Genomic DNA, 25257 nt, shown 5'->3' with positions numbered 1-25257 from the left:
ATAACTGCTGTATATCATCTACAACGTTTCTTGAATTAAAGAATAAATGTAAGAGATACATGGATAGGAAAACATGAAAAAAATATTTAAAATTTACATATAAAAGGAACTTCATGCTCAACATCACTGGTCATTAGAAAAACATAAATTAAATCCATAAGGAGATACCACTACATACTTACTATAATGGCTAAAATTAAAAACAAAACCACAATAACACAAGTGCTGATGAGGATGCACATCAACTCCCACTCTCACACACTGCTGCTGGGAAAACAGTACTGTACGCCAGGTTAGAAGAGTCTGTCCGTTTCTCATAAGTTAAACATGTACTTACCAGACTAGCTGGCAATCCAAGAGAAATGAAAATTTATAATCACATTAAAATCTGCACAGGAATGTTTACAGCAGCCTGATTTATAATGGCCCCAAGCTGGAAACAACTGAAATGCCCTTCAGCTGGTGAGTGGATAAACTATGATACATCCATACAGTAGAATAGTACTCATAACACACAATGCAATGAACTACCCATATTAACAACACTATGGATGAATCTCAAATGCATTCTGCTCCATGAAAGAAGCCACTTAGATAGCTGTATACTGTATGATTCCATCCATGTATATAACATTATATATGTTATATACATACATATATGTATAACATCCATTTATACAACAAAAATTAAAACTATAGAGAAAAAAAATTAAAAGCACAGAATAGTCACTGCCGGAGGCTAAAACTTGGGGGGCGGTGTTGATTACGAAGGGCCACTCATTACATGCATCTTATTATTATAAAACTGAAATCATTGCAACCTCAGGAATTAGGAACTTGACAAGATAATTATTTTCTTAAGTATGATCTACATCGTCCCCAGGACACATGATTTGATTTTCCTACTCTAGGTTCAGATTGCTTTCTGAGCACCAATGGCATCACACTCTCTCAAAATAAGCCACCAGGAGAGAAACACCCATGGCTCACAGTTTGTGTTTAAACTTGCAGCTGACTCATTTTGCCCTTGATAACTGAACCTTTCTCTCCTAATAACTTTAATTATAGCCATCTCTCATCCTAAAGCTGCCCCTTTCCCCGGGAACATAACTGTTAGCCTTGTGACCTCCTGACTGTGAGACACTGGGTAAATATGCCACCTCCGGGATTCAGTGTGCTAAAAACAGAGCCTACGTTTTTTGTGCATTCCGCTCTCGCATATGGATGTTGTGAAGATTAGGAGAGGTGATGTACAGGCATGGGATTACTGTTGTTATGCTTGAAATAAATTTCATGGAATTTGTTCTAAACTTGTAATTACAGTAAATACCCTCCTCCTCTCTGCCATAACAGCAAGTATTCACACTGGAAATGGCATTCTTAGTCACTGTTTCCTCAATGTATTGCCAAAACCATGGGATCTGGAAGAGTGGCACCCAGTTTGGAGTCTCAATCTGTAACTTTGTGAGCTCAAGTAAGCCACTTACCTTCTGTGAGTCTCACTTCAAGTATGTGTTTCTCTAGGGGATAGTTTGAAGGCAAAACGAGGCACACATAAATAAACTACTATATAATGTCTGGTACAATTTCTACTCTCTGATTTTTACATAGAAGTGACCAACCAAGAGATTCACTCTTGGCTGGATGAAACAGATTCCCCCAGTGTCATCAGAGTATATCAGTGTAGATCTATGACCTGGGAGGTTTAACAAACGGTTCACTACTTAACAGTCTTATGAGAAATCAAGTCAAGAATGAAATGGTTGATTTGAGAGAAAAGAAGACCAAATAGGTGTGTTTCAAAGAGCTGGTGTGGTATGCAGGGAAAAGAACATAAGCTCTGATGTCACCCAAACCAGGATCTAAATTTCAGCATTTATGAGCTTAGGGAAGCTATACCACCTTTATTTGCATACTTTCTAATCTATAAAATGGGTTGTTATCTTGAAGGGTAAGAAATAAATAGTAATGTAGAGAAAGTATGGCAGGTAGCATATCCTATGCATAGGTGGGCACTCAAACAATGCTTGTAGTCATGCATTAATTCAACAAGCATTCATTAAGTATCATATACACTAGGCACTATATGAAGCCTGGTCATCACTTTTACTATTTCCTAAGAGGACTAGGGCAAATCTAAGGTGAAAGAAGAACAGATGGTAGTGTCTTTATTGCTCCACATAAAGGGCAGTTCTCACGGCCCAACAGCTCCCTGATAGCTTAATGCTCTGATTAAAACACAACAGAATGGATCTAATTTTCTTAACCTTTTTTCTTCTTCACTTATTCAATTTATTTGGTACTGCAAATCTGCCCTGACACGTGAAAATTCCTAGGAAGTAACAAATTTATGAGTTAGAAGAGGTGGGACAGCTACACCTGTCTGTAATGCTCTCTTTTTATCCCTGGCACCTCCTCTCTTCTGGTTCCACTGTTTTCTGGCTTTGCAACCTTGGGCATGTCACTTACCCTCTCTGAAGCTGCTTCATCATGAAGATGGGAATGGTACCATTTAGCTTTGCTGATGTGAGTTAAGGATGTCCGGGAAAGAGAAGATACATGGGTGGGAAACACAAAGAAAGCAGAAGAGAGGAGAGACAAATAGAAAAGAGTCAGAGACACTGACTCAGAGAAGAGGAAGAGAGAAGGAGGCAGACATACAGGAATAAAAAATTTGCATAGGACCCAAATCTCATTCAGTAAGTGTAACCCTTCATGCTGGGGATGTGATCCAATTGAAAAAAAGTCAATCTCTGTTGTGAAACTTATGATTTTTAGCATTTCCCAACAATTAATGGTCATCTGCAAGTAAATGGTGATGGCTTGATCATCATCAAGGAAAACATGAAAATCAACTGAGGGTCACAGAGATGATAAAACTACCTGCAGAAGAGCCAACAAACTTAAGTTTTAATAAATGTTCTAAGCAGTCACATTTAAAGTGAGCCATACTTACTTAATTCCTAAGCATGATGCTACTGTGCCACTAAAAACTGTGTAGTATTATATATACCATGCATTTGTACCAACATATAAAGGGTTATACACACTAAATTATTTGCTGGATTTCTGAGCAAGTGAAAGGATTTTCAAAGACAATAGAAATGGTTAACCTATGCTGATTTTTAAATCCCAATGCTATGAATGCTAATTTTCCTCTTCTCTCCTTTACTCATGATGCATGAGTTTAATCATCAGAAAGCCTTAACTAGGTTCTGACCCTCTTTATCTAGTTGAATAATTCTGTTCTATAAATATTAACCGAACTCTGATTATGTGAGTAACAAAAGGAATATAGGGATGATTACAAAATCATTCCTGCCTTGAAGGGTCTTGGGCTTTGAGTTAATTGCAGGCCAGCAATGCACATTGTTTGGATAGACGTTATATCATATGACAAAGAGATTCATGTGCTGAAGAGTATCAGGATTAAGTCAGGCTGGTCAACACTATGCCCAGATGAAATGCACTCAACATATTTCTAGGCACAGCCAAACATTTTCCCTCTTGGCACCACCTTTGCTTCTTCCTCATCTCTTTCCTTTCAGGTTTCAACACTCACATATGCCCTCTATCAACCTTCGAAGGTGCTAGTCTTCTCTATAACCCTACTGCTTATATACATCTGGGTGAGGGGTTTCCACACCCAGCCCCTCACCACAAAATCTCCATCTGCTTTGCAACAGAACCCACTCCCAAATGATATGAAATGCACAACCTGGCCTTAGTCTGGAGTATCCTGAAAGCAAGACTACCCATTTCTCTGAAGAAATCATAGTCTGTTAATTGGCCAAATTAATGCTGATATTCCTCATCAAGTGCCTAAACAAGGCACTGAGAAAAATGGTATTATGAGAAAGTAAAACCAAACGTCACAAGCTGACAGTTTTATTTGCATAGTGTTTTAAAAATATAGTAATGGAAAAATAATCAGCTAGATTTCTGCATTTCCCAAAAGAACCTGAAGATCTGGCCACAGTGGGTTCCATGCCTCTTCACAGCAACAAGGGACAGGCATGGGTGGCAGATGTCTCCTTGAGATAGAGGATAAGCTCTCAAGTATATGACAGTTCTCCTGAAGATTCCTGTGATCATCAAGAAGCTATGCTGTAGATGCTCTGTGCTTAGACATCAGACTGGAGTTTAAGGACTGGGACTAGAGCAGTAAACAAAACATCAAAATATCTACCTTTGTGGAACTGCACTGTGGTTTTAAATGGGTGTTGAAGGAAAGGGAAAGCAACCCACTAAGAATATTTGTAAGTGAAGGTATTCTAATGTTCCCTGAGGAGCTCTCTATTTAATGGCTGGAGGGACACCTTTTGCTAAGTAAATGGTCAATCCCTAGCCTATCAGTTTTGATATTTAAATGAAGTGTGCTTAAAATGAAGGTACAGAGTTGATGATTTGGGAGTCCAGATAATTATGAAATTACAGTATAAAATATCACCAGGACTGAAAGTGGATTTCTAAGTTCATTTGTGGATTCAATTATGTCCATATCTTATATCCTATGTATTCCCTATGTGACCTAAATACATGGTCTAAATTTCTGCTAAGTCTTCAGATTAGCATTAAAAAAAAGCGCTTATCCTTACTCTAAGCATTTAAATGTGCCAACAAAATTACATTTCATATTAGATTATTTTAATACTAAAGATCACAGATTCAGTCAATTCTATTTTTGATCACAAAGTGAAGCCCTTATATTTCAAAGGTTTCTGAATATCAAGTTACTGTCTAATGTCAATTTCTGCCTTGCTGACCTGCCCTGAAACTTCTCCAACCTGCTAATTATGTAATCGGTGAACAAATAAAGTATAGGAGAACGACTGCTTGATGACTTGAGAAAGTGTCCATTCAGGGCTATCTACACATTCTCATTAAGTTCTCCTGATGCTAAAGTGCAGGAAGCCATGAGTTGGCACAGTGAAGACAGTTAAAGTAAAACAGTCAAAGAAGAGAGACATTACCTGAACATATTGTTGGGCTAAATTACAATCACTTTATCTAAGGAAGTATGGTTATTACATCTGCCTTAAACCAAATCATATTGTTGGTTTCACAACTTGAGTTAAGTTAAGAACACGATTCCCATTTAGGGGAATGGAATCCTTTTCTCTGGAATTGTTCCTTAACTCAGTTATCATCACTGCCACCATGTGTAAAAATAATCTTCAATCTTGATTTGTACTCCTCTGAGAATTACAACTAAGAAAAATGGGCACCGGCAGGGAAACCAGGCTATACAGACAGTAGGTGACTCAAACCCGGGTCTTCCGGCTGCTAAGCTCATGTTCTTGCCACTACAGGCCCTTTCTCAGTAATAACCAAAATCTCAAGCAGGCTTTCAAAGTTTGCACTGTCTCATTTGATCTTGGTAATAATCTTGGGAAGCTGCAACAGACATAATATCTCTTGTATACAGCAAACAGGTCCCCAGGTATGGTATTTATGGAAAAACCTTAAAACAAAACAAAACCCAAACCAAAAACCTGCCCTTGTTTCTGATTGTGGTTTAGACCAGGAATCAGTAAACTGTTCAAAGAAGTTGTATCTAATGGCTGGTAATATCCATAAGACATAAACAACTATTAAAAAAATTACTGTATGCAACTTAAGTATGTTGCCTTTTGAGTAATCATAGCTTCAAATGAGTACAACATACCTGTTATATTTATATTCTAAGCAAATACCAGGTATTCGTATTATCCCTTCAGCACACTTCATAATCCTTCAGCACACTCTACCTTGCTGGGCCTGAACCCAGCCTCTGAATCTTTCTGAACATATAGCTCTACGCAGCCCCTATCCATTGATTGGCAGTATCAGCTACAAATAAAAGCTGCATTTTCCCATTCTGACCCTCTCCTATATTGTATAATGGTTGTTTCTTGCATTTTTCTTTGCTTTTGATTTATTGATGGTTCTCCATTATTTCATGTATGTATTTATTGTCTTTCTCAAGTACAGGGACTCTGCCTTTTATTTATCTTGGAGCACCAAACACAATGATTCATATATACAGCAGTCACTCAGAGTGTTCTGAATGTACCTAAAACAAATGTATAGTATTTATGGAAAAGAAATCTAAAGTCAAAAAAACAAAAAAACAAAAAACTGTCCTTGCTTCTGATTATGGTTTAGCCCAAAGGTCAGCAAACTTTTCTGTAAAGAGCCAGATAGCAAATATTAAAAGCTTTTTTTGCCAGATGGTCTCTGATAGAACTACTCAACTCTGCCATTAGTGTAAAGCACACACAGAAATGAGGAAACAGATGAGTGTATCTACATTCCAATAAAACTTTATTTTGGACAGTGAATTCTGAATTTTATAGAATTTTTACACATCACAAAATACTATCCCCTTCTCCTAACTTTTCCCCAGACAACTTAAAAAATGGGAAAAAAAAAAAACCCCATTCTTGGCTTTTAGGCCATAGAGAAACAAAAGAGGCAGGCTGCACTTGGCCCACAGGCTCTAGTTTACTGATCTCTGGCCTAAATCTCTGGTTCTCAAAATGCGAAACTCGGGTGGTCTGCAAGATCCTTTCAGCAAGTCCAACTACCTATGTGTGCGGCCAGAATTTCTTTGTAGACATCCAGCAAAACAATGTACCACAACAGACTGAGCACAGAAGAAAATATGAGGATCCAGCTGCCTTCTATTAAGCCAGAAATTAAAGAGATTTACAAAAATGGAAAACAATGTCACACTTCTCCCTAGTTTTTCTTTATGTTTGGAAAACACGTAGTTGTATTTCATAATCCTCTTTATGGTAACATGTATGGGGTTTATTATTGATTTTTAAAATGGATTCGTATTTTTAAAATTTCTCACAGTTTTGATTTCTAATGTGATAAATGTCAATAGCCACAGCCCATGTAAAAAAAACCTCTCTGGAGGCCCTCAGTAAATTTTAAAAATGTAAAGGGATCTTGAAGACCAAATAGTTGGGAGAGCCAGCTGCTGAGCCACAGCTGAGTTAACTTACTCCTATGGCAGGGTGCGTGGAGGCAGCATGCAGGCCACTTCCTCAGACCACCTGATTTCAATCCCCCACTTGGCTTCTCCCCACCAAAGAGCTTCCCAGCACTTCTGTGATTAGATTCTGATTCGGCAAAATTTAATCCCATGCAGTTTATGTGTGTGTAAATAAAGTTGGTGAGAGCGTGGTGGTGATTTTTATGAAAGAACCTTTCTGATACACACAGGCCTTAAAACTGTTTCAGCTTCTATTTTGCCAAAATAGGTACCAAGAAGCAAGAATCTCTCTCTGGCTTCTGGTTTCCAATCTTAAAAAAAAAAAAAAAAAAAAAGTAATTCCTTGCCTTTAGAACATATTTCAAAACAAACAATCACTGGCTCCTGTATAAATCCTAGTCCCTTCAACTTGGCTCACTTCAATTGTGGGCTCCCGATGCTAATCAGCATCCTCAGCAATGCTACATCTAAAGCAGTAAAATCCATCATACATGGTACTAGTTTGACAGTACTAATAATGTAATAAACACTGTATCTTGCAAGTAAAGTACATGTGCCTTAAAGAGCATTTTAAGAGGGCATATAATATTTTGCTTGTTCTGACATTAGAGATTTAAAAACTTTTTAAAAGCATATTTTAGGAGAAACAAAAAGGGAAAGTTGTCTTAATTCCAGTGTTACCATATATAGGGAAACCCTATATAAGGAAGCATTTCTTTCAATATAAAATTACTTTGTGATAAAGTTTAACTGTCTATCCAAATGATGTGTAGTATTGCTGGCCTGGGGAAACTGTCTCAAACCCCTCACTCCTGATCATTTTCTAGAACATTAAAGAAATTAACAACTATGATTCCTACATTTGTCATTTTGTTGAATTATATATCCTTAATACAAAAGTGTTTCCTCTTAAGTATATAATTCTTTTTTTAAGTATATAATTCTAAAAGCCTTTATAAGCTTTCTCTTACAGAATAATAACTTTGTAAACAATAACAAAAGTAGAAGAAATACATATTTTTGGATATTTATCCTTCAACCTATACTATCGAGTATCTTTTGAAAAATCAAGAATTATGATTAGATGCTAAATCTGCCATAATTTGTCATTACTGGCTGTGAGTAGAAAACCAAAATACATTTAGCTGGTCTGGCCCACATCAAAACTGAAATTCACTAGCGCCTTTAAATCAGAAAGACACTAGCAAATTATTATATTACCTGTTTGGAGAATTATCACCCATGTAGGGGGACGATGTAATTTATATTAGAAGGATTTTGGTAGCTGTGATGTTCAAAGAAGAACAAAAAATAGACGAAAACGTGGAGAAAATGCTTACTGTTTAAATCCACGTAAAAGCAAAAGTCTCATCGTGATTGCAAAACATTCCAAATTGTGAAACTTAAGTTACTTGTAAAATAGACAAAAGTAGAGCTGCTTCCTCAGTCGTTTTTTGAGACCTCAGCATCAATTTAAAGAAAATGCTTATATTTAAAAGAAAGCTTATTTCAAAATATGAATCCTTACACTAAGGACAAATAAGGACATGAAGGAAATTTACATCTAATAAGACAGTGCTCCACGAGTATGCAAATGAAGATGATGAGAAATTGAAGTCTACAAAAAAGTTCTTTCCTTCACTACCCAATTCTTTAAGGAATAAGAGTCGGGAGCCTAGAAGAATGACAACTTGTGCTAATGTAAAAACTATCAAAATTATATTAAATTGTTCTGTGGATTATGCAGAAAAAAAGAGGAAAGGTAAGGATGGATGTACTTCACCGTGGAGAAAAGATCTACTGTCAAATACTGTCTACAAAAATTTTTCCGTGTAATGAATCATCTTTCCCAGTCTCATTTTTAAATCAAAATTATGTTCGAATCACAATCACAATCACCTGGAATTTATGCTACCACAAAAGACCAAAGGGATCCAGAAGATCCTGGTCCATATTTGAGAAGAGAAAACTAGTTTGAGAAAACACTGCTGCTACTACTCAAAAGGCAGCAAAACCAGAATTCAGACTGATCATTTTAAAAGTGTGGCACAGCAGTTTAAAATGTAAAATACCATTGCTATTTTAATAAAATAGTTCCATTTTAATTTCCCAACTCCCCCTCTCCAGCAGTGGAACAATACAGTGTCACTTTATCGAACCGCTGGGAAATTTTCTTAGCACTTTGTGGAAACTGTTGGCTTTCAGAAATGGACAGGCTGATTTGAACCAAAAGTTAGACAAAATACAGAATTGCAACAACAATTAAAAGCAATTTAGAAAGAGGATCAAGCCAAGCAGAGAGGCAAACTTTCTAAAAATCAGTTTTCTGGGGCTGTTTATCAGGTCAGTTCCCTAATTTCAAAAAGGCCAACCAAAGCAAAGCATGCAGACTTACATTGCTTCTTTAGTTCTTTCAGCTGTTGTTTAAACTGTACAAATTTTGCATTATTTTGAAAGTCTGCATCACAATTCTTATTCTGTAAAGCCAAAAATTTCTTCTCCACTAACAATTTTAGGTCTGGTATTTTTTCTGGACGTTCTTCTTTTACCTGAGGAAGACAAAACATTGGTCTCAGTTCAATGTTAACAATGACACCGTTTTTTTAACATTATTTTTACCTCATTTCATTCAAATAAAAAAAACACAGTGAGGTAGAAAACAGAATCCCGACAGAACCAGAGAGGTTGAGACTTGTTCCAGAACAGGCTGCTGGTAAACAGTGGGGGGAGCCATTCGACCCGTCTACTCATCACTTTTCTTAAACCCACGCCCCAGTGCCCTATTAACTTGCTGTCTCCTGACAGCTACTAGGGAAACATCTCACACCAGCACAACCCTGTGCCCTCCACCTTCAACGGAACTTGAGCCTCGTGGCTTCCTCCTTTTTGCCAAGTCTGCTCAGTCCCCTCTCCTACTACCCAAGTGGAGATTCCAGCCTTCATTCTCCCCAGGGCTCGCTCCTCTGCTCCGCTCTCTGCCCCAGCAGGGGAGAGTGGACTGCTACTTCATCAAAAAGTTGAGGCTTTAATCTTGAACTTCACCCTCTGCTGCCACAATTAGGAATGAGTTCCCTGTTCTGTTCAAAGCTAAATTCTCAATCTATATTCCTTTTGTTCCTCCCAATATTTTATCATAAAAAATAAAGCTCTTGTAAGAATTGTATTTTGCCATTCACCTGCCTCCTAGGTGCCCCCAATTAACACTTTACTGGGTTTGCTCTATCACCGTATCTGTCCCATCTGTGTTTTTCTTTCCACACTCAACCTTGCTTTCAAGTTCATTCTTTTTTTTAATTTTTTAAAGATTGTATTTACTTATTCATGAGATATACAAAGAGAGAGAGAGACAGAGACAGAGACACAGGCAGAGGGAGAAGCAGACTCCATGCAGGGAGCCTGATGTGGGACTTGATCCTGGGACCCCAGGATCACTCCCTCGGCCAAAGGCAGGCAGTAAACCACTGAGCCACCCAGGGATCCCCTCAAATTCATTCTTAATTTCATCTTCTTAACCTCTGTCAAAACAAACTTTCCCCTCGAGAAGCTTTTTCCCCTAAAACCTCTACATTGGCTCTTTACTCCCAAATTGAACAATAAACAACCTCCTCTAATCCCTGCCCACCCTCCCCAGTTCTTTTCTCTTTGTTGTCTAGCTGCTTGGAAAAAATCATCTCTACCCACTGTTCCCACTTCCTCAACCTCAAACTGTAGCCACAGCCATCAGGCTGCTCCCCAGCCCCTGTGCACCTTACCCCCACATCACTGTAATTGCTCTTCCTCGGGCCTTCATATTTGGCCCCTTGATCACTGGCCTTTTCCTGATGCTGCTGCCACCCAAGCAAAATTCACCAAACTCTCCCTCGTGTCCCAACACGCCTTAACACAGAATCTATCACAGCCCCTGTAATAGTCAACTGCATTTATTTGTACATGTTTCTTTTCCCTCATAAAATACACTCTTTGAAAAATGATTTATCACTGTGTTTGCCAGCACCTGGCATGTAGTAGGTAATATTCAGTGTATGTGCTTTATATATTTCAAGTGAATTCTCTTACATGCTCCAAATATACTTTCCCATTCAAATCCACAATTGATCGACTTCCTGTCATTAGTCAAGTATATAATCTCTGAGCTGGAGGACAACTTAGAGGTCTTCCAATCTTGATGTCTACCTTCCTCAGTTTCATAAATAAAATTATATAGAAAGAATTAAATGACTTGTTTACTATAATCCAGTTGGTTGAAGGCAATGTTAAGACTGCAATATAGATACAGAAAATTCTTGCATTTGGTTCCAGTCAATGGAATGTATTTCTTATCTCTTTGAATCTGAGTATCAATGCATGTGAAGTCAAAAGATGACCTGCAATTTATGTTTCAATAATATTTTGTCATGGAAAGAAGAATTATATCATCTTCTTTTGTTTAACAGCTATAGATTTTAATTAGCTAAATCAAAAACGAAAACTAAGCACAAAACCAAAATGCCTACATGTGTATTTATAGTACTGAGTGTAGAAACTATCTTCTCACTGTATGGTTGATATTCAACCAGTGGTGGATCCATCATCAAAGAGAGTTGTGAAAAATATGGAGAGGCTTTAATGACACATCTTATATGTAATTAAAAATTATAAATAAGTCCTGTAAGGCTAAGGAACCAATAAAGCTCAGTTTCGAAAAGAGAAGGTAGAGAGGTAATTTAGTAATAATGCCTCATGTCTCAAGAATAAGAGCTGTTACACATGGTGACTAGCTATCCTCACCTCTACCATGGATAGAACAAGATGAAACAAGTTCAAGATTGTAGCATGAAGTTCAGATTAGATACAGCAAATAAATGACAAGATCTCAAAATAAATAAATAAATAAATAAATGACAAGATCTCACAAAAGAATTATAGCCTCTCATTCTGGATTTATAAAATAAAATTGACTCAGATCCACCTGAGATGTTAATGGTGATTTTACAGGCAGGTATAAAGGTGAACCTTTTCAAGGTTTTTAATGGGGCTGAAATTATTATTTAATCTGAGGCAATCAGAGCAGACCTGAGTAGATGATCAGTAAACATAAAAGTTCTTTTCCAATAAAGTCTCTAACCCACTCAGATATACTTCATTTCCCTAGCTTCATTACCACCACTGCTGAGGAGCTGTCTGGAACGTGGGGTGGAAGAAATGCAGAAAGGACAGGTATTTTGAGGCTGACAACATGGCAACCTGAAATAGGACTAGGAAAACCTGAATAAACCAAATTTAGTGATTCAGAGATAATCTTTTCCCCCAAGGACAGATCCTCAAAAGAACTGTGCAAAGCACATGAATTCATTGCGGCACGTATCTTCTCTAGAAATGTGATGCTGCGGGTGGTACAACTATGCATGACACAGAGAACTTACTGTACTCTAGCTATTAAAATAAGAGCCTGGAAAATATTAAACTCCTTATCTGTTTAAATCAATGCAATAAATGGGGCTTAATGATATTTTTAATGGAATCTTGCTCTGTTTGTATCTTCAAGAGAAATAAGATCTATAATCCCAAAATGAGAAGAAAAAAACATTCTTTGGGTAGCTGATCGTGAATGCTATCTAGTCTGAAAAGGGTAAGGAAGGCCCTCTTTCCCCAGGACAAATTTAAAATACTCCCAAGAAATCTGAGATCAGAGAAGAGATTTTATTGGATCCTCAGTCCATCCCTTTCTCAAGGATAAAGTCCCTATATACAGGACTTAAAACCTAACCAAATTAAAAGACACAGGGTGTATCAGTTTGCTAAAAGGCTATCACAACAATGAACCAGAGGTAGTTTAAGCAATAGAAAATATTTTTTGTACAGATCTGGAGGTTGGAAGTCTTTGGCCATCTTCTCCTTATGTCATCACATGGTCTTCCTTCTATGTGTCTGTGTCCAAATTCCCTTTTCTTATAAGAACAGCAGTCCTAACAGATCGAGACCCATCTCAAGGACTTAATTTTAACTTAATTACCTCTTTAAAAACCCTATCTCCAAAACCATCATATTCTAAGGTACTGGGGATCAAGACTTCAACATATGCATTTTGGGAGAACACAATTCAGCACATACACATTAATAAATTTATGAAATAGGACTTTAAAGAGATCTAGTACACAGCAGGAAAGACATTCAAAATGAGAAGATGGGAAAAGAAAGAAAAGAGATGCAAAATGAACTCTAAAAGAATCAAAGAAGAAAACCAAGGGTGAGGAATGCCACAGAAGAAAGATAAAGAGAAAATTTCCTTAATAGAGGTGCTTGTCCTTTGGGAAAATGATCCATGAGAACTCTAAAAGGAGACTGATTTCATGACTAGGTACTGTGTAGACGGCAGTGGAACTAGTTACCTGTCTCAACCCACTTGCTTCTGAAGCTTCTCTCAGGGACAGACTATTTGCCTAGCATCTAGTGTACTTCCTGTTGTACAGCAGGTGCTCAAAAGATGTTGAGGAACAAGTGAACTTATGGGGCTGCCAGATTATACCGTACTGGGATGAGAGAAGAGACTACAGCAGTTTTGTGTTAACAGATGATTAAAGTTTGGCAGCAAAGGAAGAGAGAGATGGGAGCAGATCATGGGAAAGAGAGACTCATTTGTTTGCACAGAGTATAAGAAGAGCTTGAAATCAAGGTGACATTATGGAAGAAAAAGGACCCTGCAATCAGATAGATCTGGAACCACCCTATGTATGGACCTTGGGACAATCCTTCCAGGTCCTGGATTTCTCTTATCTCTTTTTATTTATTTATTTTTTAAAGATTTTATTTATTTGAAGATAGAGAAAAAGAGAGAGCACAAGAAGGGGAGGTCAGAGGAAGGAGACTCCCTGCTGAGCACGGAGCCTGATGCAAGGCTCGACCCTGATACTGTGGGATCATGATCTGAGCCGAAGGCAGACACTTAATTGACTGAGCCACCCAGGCAGCCCTCTCTTACCTCTTAATTAGGAATTAGAAACACCCACTTCAGGGCTGTGAAGACTTAATTAAATCATGTTTGTATTTCACTCTGGCATATAGTGGATGTTAAAATTCTTTATTTTTTTCCTTTTACCTTTAGCATACAACCTTGACCATGGTTGTGGACTAAGAAGAAGGAGCCAGTGGGGAAACATAAATCAAAAATGCTAAGAGACAGGATCGAATCCCACGTCGGGCTCCCGGTGCATGGAGCCTGCTTCTCCCTCTGCCTGTGTCTCTGCCTCTCTCTCTCTCTCTGTGACTATCATAAATAAATAAAAAATTAAAAAATTAAAAAAAAAAACCTTTAAAAAAAAATGCTAAGAGAAAGGGAGTGACAGATTTCATTAAAGAAAATCATTTAAGTACTAGGGCAAAAGCTAGAGAGGAAGGAAGACCAGCTGGGAAAGCACAACAACAGTTTTTACCAGGTGTCATGAATGCCTACAGGGCTGGACAAAGATCTGAGGAAACCCCAATAAGAGGACAACAGGAAGTGGTGAAGACCATGGTAAAGTAGACAGTACAAGCCCCAGGTGAGAGGAAGCTGCTACACAGCTCCAGATGACTGTGGCCATGTAAAGAGCAAGTCCAAGTTTTAAAGAAAAATTAGAAATCTAGATTTTTTTGTGACACATTTTCTAGTTTTTAAAACAATGCATAGTCCAAACAATATATCAGACTAAAAGTCCATGAGTTTGAAACTTCTATTCAATGCAAAGGAGGTAGTTTAAGACATAAAAATAAAAGTACTTCTGTGATCCACAATATTTGGGGGTCCAGTGAAACTCCCAGATTTCTACTTGAGGGATAAAAATATGGTCCTTTCAAGCAGGACAGAGAATAATGGAAAAAAATAACAAAAACGAGAGGGGAAAGTAAAGGATTCCATTTTGATGTGCTAACCCAAAGTATTTATGATGAAAAATGTAGGCTCTACCCTTGAGATTAAAAATGAGGCTCTACTCCTCACTGAATGAGCTCAGAAAAGTTCCTAAATGCATCTAACCTTAGTTTCCTCACTTCTTAACAGAAAATGCTAATGGTATCTGCCAGAGTTTTGCTGAGAAAGAGATGGAATGAAGCAACAAGGCATGAGCTATAGGCCGCAGAGAATATTCAACAATGAGTAGCTGAGGTTGTTGCTGTCATCACACACTTATCTTTAGGGTGCCTGGATATATAGGTCTGCAGCTCAGCAGCCTGGCTGGAAAACATCCACATTGAGGAATCACTGTGTAGATTTTAGTAGAAACCATGGAAATGAATGGGATTACCAAGAAGACTAAATAGAAACCAAGAAGGACCAATGGAGTATATCATATTTATGGGGCAGCTAGAGGAGTCTAAAAAGAAAAAGGACAAGCGTTAAGAAGACAAACAAAAGAAAATACCCCAAAAGTCCAGGAAGGAATTTCAAGATCTGTCAGATGCTACAAAGAAGTCAAGCTACATAAGGATTGAGAAGTGTGCTCTGGACTTGAGGACTGGGTCACTGGGGACTTTAGCAAAAGCAGAGAGACTCTAAAATATCCAGACCTTTGTTCAATTCATTGTTTCAAAAAGATGGAACAATAATAGGGAAAACACACACAAATACCCCAACATTCCATAGGCTCTCCAAGTGCTCCGTTTTAGCTCAAAATCATTCGTGAATGTGGAATTCCACTGAATTGGGGCCCAGAGCTCTTGTGCCTGCAATATTTCTTTGTGTCAGCAAGGAGAAGGCAATCAGTGAGCTGTCAACAACTAACTTGGGCCTCGGGTGGCTCTTTATCTACAAAGAAATGGATTTGTTTTAGGGAAAGGGACTTTGGTTGAAACAAAAGGCAGAATTTGGTCCTTACCCGTGTCATTTTCAACATATTATACCTCATTTCTTTCAAGTAGTGTTGTATACATATGCAATTACTCAAGGTATGTCATTTTATTGCCCTAGGGCAAAGTCAAGGTCTTCTCCTCCTCCAATAATCATTATTGCCGTATAGCTATCATTTCACTAGGAGGGGAGATCACAGGAGCTAAGGATATTAATGGGCTGAGTCATTCACACACTTTGAATCATGTGAGAATCTAGTATAAAATTAGTCATTCTTGTAACTAAACCAAGACTCAGATGGATTTATTCTCTAAAACAACCACTGTTATATGTTTGGCTCCGAAAATAATACATACCTAATGATTTACATTTTGGAAATCACACAACCCTAGAAGTTTATTATGGGCACACAGCAGTGATAAGCAATTTTACGTGTTCTGCTCAGTACACTAAGTACTCCAAGCTCTTACTTCATGTTCAGCTTGATCTAAGCTACAGGACCTGCTTTCATGCTGGGAATCCAATCCAATCCAATCCAACTGATCCAGAATCAATTGCCTCGATTGATCCTAGAACATTCATTTAACAAATATTTACTAAGTCCCAACTGGGTACCAGGCATTATACTAAGCACTGAGACATTTATGGAAGCTGGCCCACATTTATGACACACCACCAACCTAACTGGTCATGCACAAGGTAAGTTTATATAGGCCAACACTGTCTCCACCTTTATATACAAAAAAGCTTGGTAACATTTTTATTGAAAGGCATGTCCAGGCCAAGAATCATTACGCTTTCACTGGGCAAAATCTAATTGCATGTACATATGGAGACAAACTATATTTTCTACTGAGTTTACTATACTGTCTTTGGCCTGTATCACACACACTAATGATGACCGGCATGGATTATAGCCTTCAGCTCATGCCAGTTTCTGTTGTCAATTGCACAATCCACAGTGAACTCTGTTGGACCCAATTATTTGTAGTTGAGTGAGTTTCCTAGTGCCATTATTTAGTTTGACTTCTGACAAAACACTTAAGAGAGAATACTTCCTTGTTGAGCATTATGACACATCAAATGGACTTCACAGTTTGCCAAGGTGTTGCAATATGCCATTATTGAGCAGCTGCCTACCAGACATGGAAACACCTCTCCTTCTTCAAGGCTTTCAGAAAAATTTTGAAAATAAACATGTGTGAGAGTACTATTGGTCTAGTTCTAATGGACCAGTCCTGCTAGAGTAGTTGTTTAACAGATGGCAGCTGAATGAGGCAACTTGCCATGTATGTGCATCTGTTACTAAACATTTATGCTGTTGAAAATTACTCCAATAAATTTCTCATGGCACCATTCCCACTAAAAAACTATGACCAACAGGAATCACTTATTTATTTATACAGAATACAGCATTAGATTCCTGTATGGGGGATGCTGGGGAACCAACCTACTGATTTTGCCTCGAGTTTTTTTTTTTTTTTTTTGCTTTGTTTTGGCAGAATTCATGGAAACATGTATTACTTCTTATTCATCCATTCAATAAATATTTACTGAATGCCTATCACACACATGCACTGAGCTGGCATTGGAGATGTGACAGTGAACAGACTAACCTGCACTCTTGCTGTTCTCATGGGGTTTGAGGTCTAGTGGAGGAAACCAGCATTATCCAAACTGTCAAATACACTATCACCAACTGTGATAAGCCCTGTGAAGGAAATGTATCTGATGCTAATCACACTGAGTCAATGACCAATGGTTTGAATTCACTCAAATCCCCTTTCAACTTAATTTTGCTTTGCTTGTGCCTCCAAGTAACAGCTCGGAATGAACTTATATTCCATTTTATGAAGACATACTTGATTGCACACATGTACCCTCAATCTTTAGCAGTCTTTTGTTAGTTCTTATATGAAAAGACACTTATTCTGAATTTGAAATTGCTGTTCCTGTCTGCCATGCCTCTGTCATCCACAGAATTACTAAATACCTATTTATCTTTATGGTACTTAACTCAAGATTTTGCAGTGAAAAAAGTACAGCAATGGGTTGATGCTAATGGGATTTCTGATCTTACCAAAGTACTCCATTATCCAGAAAGATGATCTTCCAGAATGCTAAATCCTTTACTGGAAATTCAGTGTCAGTGCTATATGGGAGACAACACCTCATGAAGTTAGAGGAATGTCCCATAGGATGCCTGTAACCAGTGAATAATATAGGACATTCTTTCTCCGGTAGCCAGAACACATGGGCCAGGAAGCAAAGGGACAAGTACACATTTCTCCTCCCTGTCATCAGACCTAATGACCAACTTGCATTTTTCTCCCCACGGCTGCAGCTCTAGTTCTGCTGGTTTAACAGTCTTCAGTACCCAAGAGAAGAATGATTTCACCAAGGGACTCAACAAAGCCTCCACTGATCTGGAAGCTTAAACTGCAACCTAGCAATTTTGAGCTCCTCGTGACACCAAAAAGACAGACAAAAAATGAGGTTACAGAACTGACTAGAGCAATGAATCCTGATTGTCAAGGGTAACAAGGACAGCTGCTCCAGAGTGAGAAAAGGGAGGTGTGCATCAAGAACCTGAAAGACCTCCTGATTTTGCCACTTCTAATGGTAAAGGATAATGGAAGTCAGAAATAACTCCCTACAGGCAGGACCATCAAGAACACAGATACTCCAGGAATGAAAGTCAAGGTGTTCCAGTCAGATAAAAATCTACAATCATCTGAGAGTTGGCTGAGGACAAAGAGAACATGGAACAGGTTGTGGAGAAAAAGAGTTAAAAATTCCACCTACGGGTTCAGGACCAACGGCAAAAGCTAAGACCGAAGTATCCACACGTCTCTTCCTTAATTTGACATATACATGCTTATGGTTTTAACTAATTTCTCCCTTTCCTCTTCTTATATTTTATAAAAAGTTGAAGTACTATAACAGAACAGGAACAATAAAAAAAATAAGCATGACCTAAATATCCTTGTCTTGGAAACGGTAACTAATAAGATGTTTGATAGTTCCACCTTTTGGGGAAAGAAAGATCTGCAATATGTTAGTAGGGCACATTTTGTTACTGTTCCCACTGTTTGCAAATTTAAGTCTGGTAGAAAAGTGTACTCAGAGATTGAGCAGCCAAACTCACTGGTCTAGAACCTTTTGAACACTTTTCCTATGTTTGGGGAATCTCCCACCTTATGAAAGATTCCTCACAGGGGGAGGAACCAGAAATTTGTTTTCTCAGCCTCCTTTGCAGGAAGAACACAGATGTCATGTTGGCCCTTGCCCTGTGGAACTTCAATTCTTGAGAATGACATGAAGGAGGTGCAGTGCCAGCAGAGCCTCGGGAACCAAATTACCTAGAGATCTGACCTTCAAATCTCAGCTCTGTCTCCCAATAGCTGTGTGATCTTGGGCAAGTTACTCAGAAACTCAATTTCCTCATCTACACTCTACCCAAGCCAGAGGATGTCATGAATATTAAATTAATTATTATATTTAAAGAATTTGGAGCTTTGAAATTCAAATACAGCAGCCACTAGCCACAGGTGTTCGTTTGTTTAAAGATTTACTTATTGAAGATGAGGGAGGGGAGGAAAGAGAGAGCGAGAATCCTCCAACAGACGTCCCGCTAAGCATGGAGGCTTGAGGGCTCTATCATAGACCCTGAGGATCATGACCTGACCCACAATCAAGAGTCAGACCCTTAACCGACCGAGCCACCCAGGCACCCCCACATGTGGTTATTTAAATCTAAATTAAAATTAAATAAAATTTAAAATTTAGTTCCTCAGTTACACTGTAACATTTTAAATGCCAGTAGCGAGTGGCTACTTTTCTGGACAGTGCAGTAGAACATTTCTACATTCTGTTCAAAGTTCTAACAGAAAGTGATAATTTACAGAATACTTCCTAGCACTCAGGAAGCACTCAAATTATACTGCTACTGTCACTATTACCAGTATTGTTACCCCCATGCTGTCATTGTTCTTACTACTTTACATTACATCCCCAGAACTTATTTATCTATTATCTTAAAGTTGGTACTTCTGACCACCTTCAATTAATCCCCTCTACCCTCCACCATGCTATCATTATTATTATAAAGGCAAGTTTAATCTTCAGCTCAATTTAAAATCTGGGGGAAGAGATGGACAAGTGAAAAGCAACTAAATGTCACTAGGTAAGAATCAGTAGCAGTGTCAAGAGCAGCAACTGCTCTTCCTTTACAGTTTACTTTGGGCAAGGTACTGAGCTAAGCACCTCACATGACTTATTTTAGTTAATCCCCCTCCAAACAAACAACCAGAAAGGTAAGAACTAACACATCCCTACATTACAGATTAGGAAACTGAGGCTAAGGAGTAATCTAACTTGGAGTAGTCAAAGAGCTCGCCAGTGTCAGGGGTGGGACTCACTGTACTGGCAGGTCTGTTAAACGTCTAAGTCCATGACTTAACTACTACTGTAGACTTCACAAAATACTTACCGAGTGCTCACTAAGGGCTGTGCACTGCTCTAGATGCTGGGATACAGTAGTAAAGAGATCAAGTCCCTGACCTCATGGAGTTTACATTCTAGTTGGGAAAATCAGTAAGCAAAATAACTAGATGATAATGAGTGCTACCTATGGAAAACAATTAAACAAGGTGGAGTAGGTGAGCTCATCTGTGATGGACAGTCAGAGGCGGCTTCACTGAGAAAATGACATTTGAAAAAAGAGACTGAAGCAAAGTAAAAGCAGATGAGGTGAGAAGTAATGATGGAGGGAGAGCAGAGGTCAAAGAGGCCAGGGTGTGGCCTAAATAACCTTTATTCTAAGAGAGGTGGGGAAGTTTGGGCAGGAGTGAGAAGATCTGATTTTCTGTTTAAAGGATCACTCGGGCTATTATGATGAGAACAGATTTTAGGGAGGAAGAACGGGAAGCAGGAGACCAAATAGAAGCAGGCCACTGCAATAATTTACACAAGGCTCATGGTGGTGTGGATTAGGCTGACAGCAGCAGATGAACAAAATGATTAAAGTTCGTCAAGGGTAGGAAGGGGCTAGCTATGTCAAAGTGAGAGAAGAGCACCTCCAGTAGAAAGAGTAGTGTGTACTGAGGCCAGAGACACGGGAACATTCCAAAAACTACATAAAAATGGTAAAAGGTGAGACAAAAGAGTTGGTAACACCAAGTACCTATCTCTTCCGCCTGCTGTTTATAAACTCCCCTTTTCTATAAAACTCAGTGGTGGATGGTGATACCAGGGTGCTCTGGTGGCAAAGGGTGCAGTAGAATCTAAACAATGTAATCTTTAGATTTAGAATCTAAACAATGTAAGAAGTATTCCTTGCTCTAGCATTTGTGTGAGTGAGGGGAGACAGCCTACAGAGTAAATATGTACTCTGGTGTAAGCGGGGGGTACATGCCAGGTAAAGATGTTTGAATTTAATTCTGAGAGTAATAAGGAATAATAAGTGAAGCAAATAAAGTTGCATAAAGAGCAGGCAAAATAATGAAAATTTATAATTTAGAAACATCACTTGGGCTACACGACAGAAAACAATGGAAGGGAGCAAAACACTACAGCAAACGCGCCATGGGAGACTTAGGGCATGAGATGGGGATAAGGCCATCAAATTACTTGAGAGCTAGCTGGTCAAGCCTGGTGATGGAGCACATGCTGCGAGGAGCTCAGTGGAGGAAGGATGACCACCAGCTTTCCGGTGTGGGAAGCTAAGTGGATGGTATCGCCAGCTACCAAATTCTAGCACCCCAGAAGGAAATCACCAGGAAATGTCCTCCCTGATGCCTGCTGAATTTAAAGGGTATGTATGCACTGAGTGGGGGTGTCAGTATGGCTCTGGGATGAGAGCCCAGGCTTGGAAATAAGGATTTGGGCCTCAGCCGAATGAAGACAGCGATGCAAGCTAGAAACTAGAAGCTAGAAGCCATCTCCCAGGAAGAGAACAGGGTCGAAGAACGGGTAGGAATACAAAGATTTACTGGGTGGAGAGACATAAGTAGGGTTCACCAAAGGGACCATGGAGGAGTGGCCAGCAGCTAGAAGAAAAAACAGAAGTGTTATGTGTTTTCATAAGGGGAGGTTGGGCAGAAGGGTGTTATCAACGGCAGAGAAACCAAGTAAGAAAACAACCCACCAACAGCTACTGGGCTTTTCGCAGGGTGTGTAACCTGGAGCAGGTCACCTAACTGTCAGCCTTAGCTCCCTCACCTCCCCAGGGACATTACATTAGCTGCCGTACAGGTTGCCGTGAGGATATGAGGTGATGCCTACCAAGTGCTAGGCACTATTTTTATTGCCATGCAGGTCAGGTCGTGGTAACAGAGAGAGCGGAGCTGGGAAACATGAAGCAGTGGAACCAGTGACCATGAAGTCCCATGTGCAGTTTGAAAAAAGAGCAAGCGGCAGAAGAGAGTAAGTCTTTTCCCTTTTCTTCCACCCCCTCCTGAGGTTTGCCTCTTCTCTCCCTTCTCAAGGCAGCTGAGAATGCAGTCATTCCCATGAGCCTGCCAAAGGGACCTGGCCACTTTATTTTAGAGTTTACACAAAGATCCATGTTTTTGCAGCCTTCTATTAAAATTATCAGGAATTTGTAATCTGGAGGCTATGTTCTTAAGAAGGGCAGCATAAATTCATGAGCAGGATGCACAGAGATAAATAAATGTCCCAGGGAGATTAAATCTATCAATTAGTGAGTTCAAAAATTCTTCTAACAGTTTTTGAAATGATAAGCCAGGTAATGTTTATCAAATGAAACATTCTAACTACATGATTAAGGAGACCTCTGACCACCAAATGGACTTTCAAGTTAGTTTCGACACAGAGTCACAGAGAAGTTTCCTAGGTGGCAAAAGCTTTCCTATCAAGGATTAAGGTAAACCCTTCCTTGCTCTCACCTCCTCAGAGATGTGGGGACAGCTACAACTGAAAAAAACATCTCCAACACTTGCATTTCTCTTGTAAGAAACATTGTGAAGAATTCACTGATTTTTCTTCCATATGATAACCATTTCCATACTATTTTCTTTCATAGCCTCTTTGCTTTGAGATTGACTTTGTAATTCTTTCAATGCAACCCTCAACACACGAAGCCTATATTATATGCCCTTCCCTAACTGCTTATTCTGTGTTACATCCATCAAATTCAAAGTTCCTGGAAAAGCCCTAATTATCAAGGATCTCAATTTTTCTCACACACATTTGGATAAACTCCCCTTTTCTATAAACCTGAGCAGTAGGTGGTGATACCGGGGCGCTCTGGTGGTAAAGAGGCACCCTGCTTTAGAATCTAAACAATGAAAGAAGCATTCCTCGCTCTAGCGTTTGTGTGAGTGTGTGGAGGGGAGGCAGTAGGTGGAGGAGATACCTACACGTACTTGGTGTTAGCCCTCCTGAAGAAGGCACACTTGACAGGAGAACAGAGAATGCTAAGTTTGATGGAAGTGCTTTCTTTCTGAGCATTCAGAACCAGGGAGACCAGCTTTTAACAGCTGGAACCACTGGAGAGTGAGTCATGCTCCACGTCTTCTCTGGGTTCTTCCGGTCACATCCTCCATGAGCTAGAGAGGATCTTAATAACTGAGAGAACAAATTCACCATTTCTGTTATCACCTAAAAGAAAGGCAAATGCCAGTTGTTTTTTTCCTTCTGTTCTTGCTAAGTATACATCAGAAAACCTATTTAATATGGCTGTAGGAACTAAAAAGTAGGCAAAATATCTATTCCAGAAATACTGCCTTTCTCCTCTAAAGCCATAACCTCTAACATCCTTAATTACCACAAATATTCTGGTAAATAGGATGTCTGACTTCAAATCCCTTGTCTTTGTACCATATCACGTATCTACAGCATGGAATGAGGGCTATCCATGGATATGAAGCTGGATCTTTCTCTGAGTTATCACATCTCACCCAACACAATAAAGACTATGGAATTACTAATACTCCAGTAGTGCATTAATGCTCCTTATCCTTACCTGTTCCATTCACTCCGGTCTAGCAGCCTATCAAATTCTCTGAGGCTGTCTTCTCTATAATTAATATGGCCTCTTAATATTTGAAATTACCTCCCAGTACTAAAGCTATCAAATTGCTTTTGCCTTCCAATTCATCTCCTATGAGGGAAGTCTCCTGACTAAATGAAAATGAATTCTATCCATCACAAACCTAATAAAAAAAAAGACACTATACTCAGGAAAATTAAAATAACCAAGACAAAAAAAGTCAGATGCTTCATAGTCTATATAATACTTTTTTAGAATAGTTTACAATAATCTGATTCTCAATGTTCAGAGATTAACTAACTTCCTTGAAACAAACACCTAATAGGGGACAGAACTGAGGCTAAGGGGTAGCCACCAAGTCTGAAAACACAGATAATACTATTTCCTAATGCAGGTAATATTATATAATTAAGCTATGTATTGTGTGTTCACCTAAATTCCCAGACTTGGTGGCCAGTTTGTAAAATCCAGATCTTCTAGCCATAACTTATTTTCATTGATTCTCATGTTTTGCCCTCAAAGTGCTAAAGAAGGGAGTAGTCAATGGAAAAAAATACCTCCTTACATTGAGATGGTATTTAAACATTTCTAAAACAGCTTTCATACTGTTTCCCAATTTGATTTCACACAACCACTTTGTGCATGGAGGTTGAAAGAGCCAAGTAATATTTTCTGAATGCCTACTATGTGAAACCTCACTTCCTGCGAAGGCATGAAGCATTTTTCCTACATTATCTCATTTAATCCTTGTTATAGCCCTATGAGGTGTTACCCTCTTTTTACAGATACGGAAACTGAGGGTTTCAAGACAAGTCACTAGTCTGGTGTCATACCGTCAGGCAGTGAGGAAGCAAGGATGAGGCTGGGTGTTCCAATTCTAACTGCAATGTCTTACCACTACCCAGTGACCATTCTTTGCATGGTCCATAAAATGCCTCACACTGACTGTGGAGACATATCTCCCTCAGTGCTTCTTAAAAAAAAAAAAAAAAAAAAAAAGGGATCCCTGGGTGGCGCAGCGGTTTAGCGCCTGCCTTTGGCCCAGGGCGCGATCCTGGAGACCCGGGATCGAATCCCACATCGGGCTCCCGGTGCATGGAGCCTGCTTCTCCCTCTGCCTGTGTCTCTGCCTCTCTCTCTCTCTCTGTGACTATCATAAATAAAAAAAAATTAAAAAAATAAATAAATAAATAAAAAAAAACTATAAAAAAAATTAATCATGAACAAATCTATAGGCTAACCTGGCAAGAAGAAAAAAAAAAAGTTACCTAGCCTGTGTTAACACAACAGAACACTAAGTGGCACAAGAACAAGCACTAGAGAAATGTCGGCTAGGTATACTTTTGTTATGGAAAGGACTGAAAGGACAAAGTATCTATAAAAATTGGAAAAAAAGATTTACTTCATTTTTATTTCAGATCCCTAAAATTCCTTCATAGTCACACCACTGCCACTTTC

General features: G+C 38.9%; 1 protein-coding gene across 5 annotated transcripts in view; it reads right to left on the bottom strand.

Annotated features, from left to right (window-relative positions):
• The window catches only part of NSMCE2 (NSE2 (MMS21) homolog, SMC5-SMC6 complex SUMO ligase), a 213177-nt gene that overhangs the window by 138542 nt on the left and 49378 nt on the right, over nucleotides 1-25257 (bottom strand). For all 5 annotated transcript variants that reach the window (XM_038555503.1, XM_038555501.1, XM_038555502.1 and 2 more), the window contains exon 4: nucleotides 9381-9534. In XM_038555503.1, coding sequence (XP_038411431.1) covers nucleotides 9381-9534 — 154 coding nt within the window. The remainder of the gene's footprint in view (nucleotides 1-9380; nucleotides 9535-25257) is intronic.

Source organism: Canis lupus, chromosome 13 (genome assembly GCF_011100685.1).
Source record: "Canis lupus familiaris isolate Mischka breed German Shepherd chromosome 13, alternate assembly UU_Cfam_GSD_1.0, whole genome shotgun sequence".
NCBI lineage: Eukaryota > Metazoa > Chordata > Mammalia > Carnivora > Canidae > Canis > Canis lupus.
The sequence above is the reverse complement of the archived record's forward strand: the minus strand, read 5'-3'. Positions and strand labels throughout refer to the sequence as shown.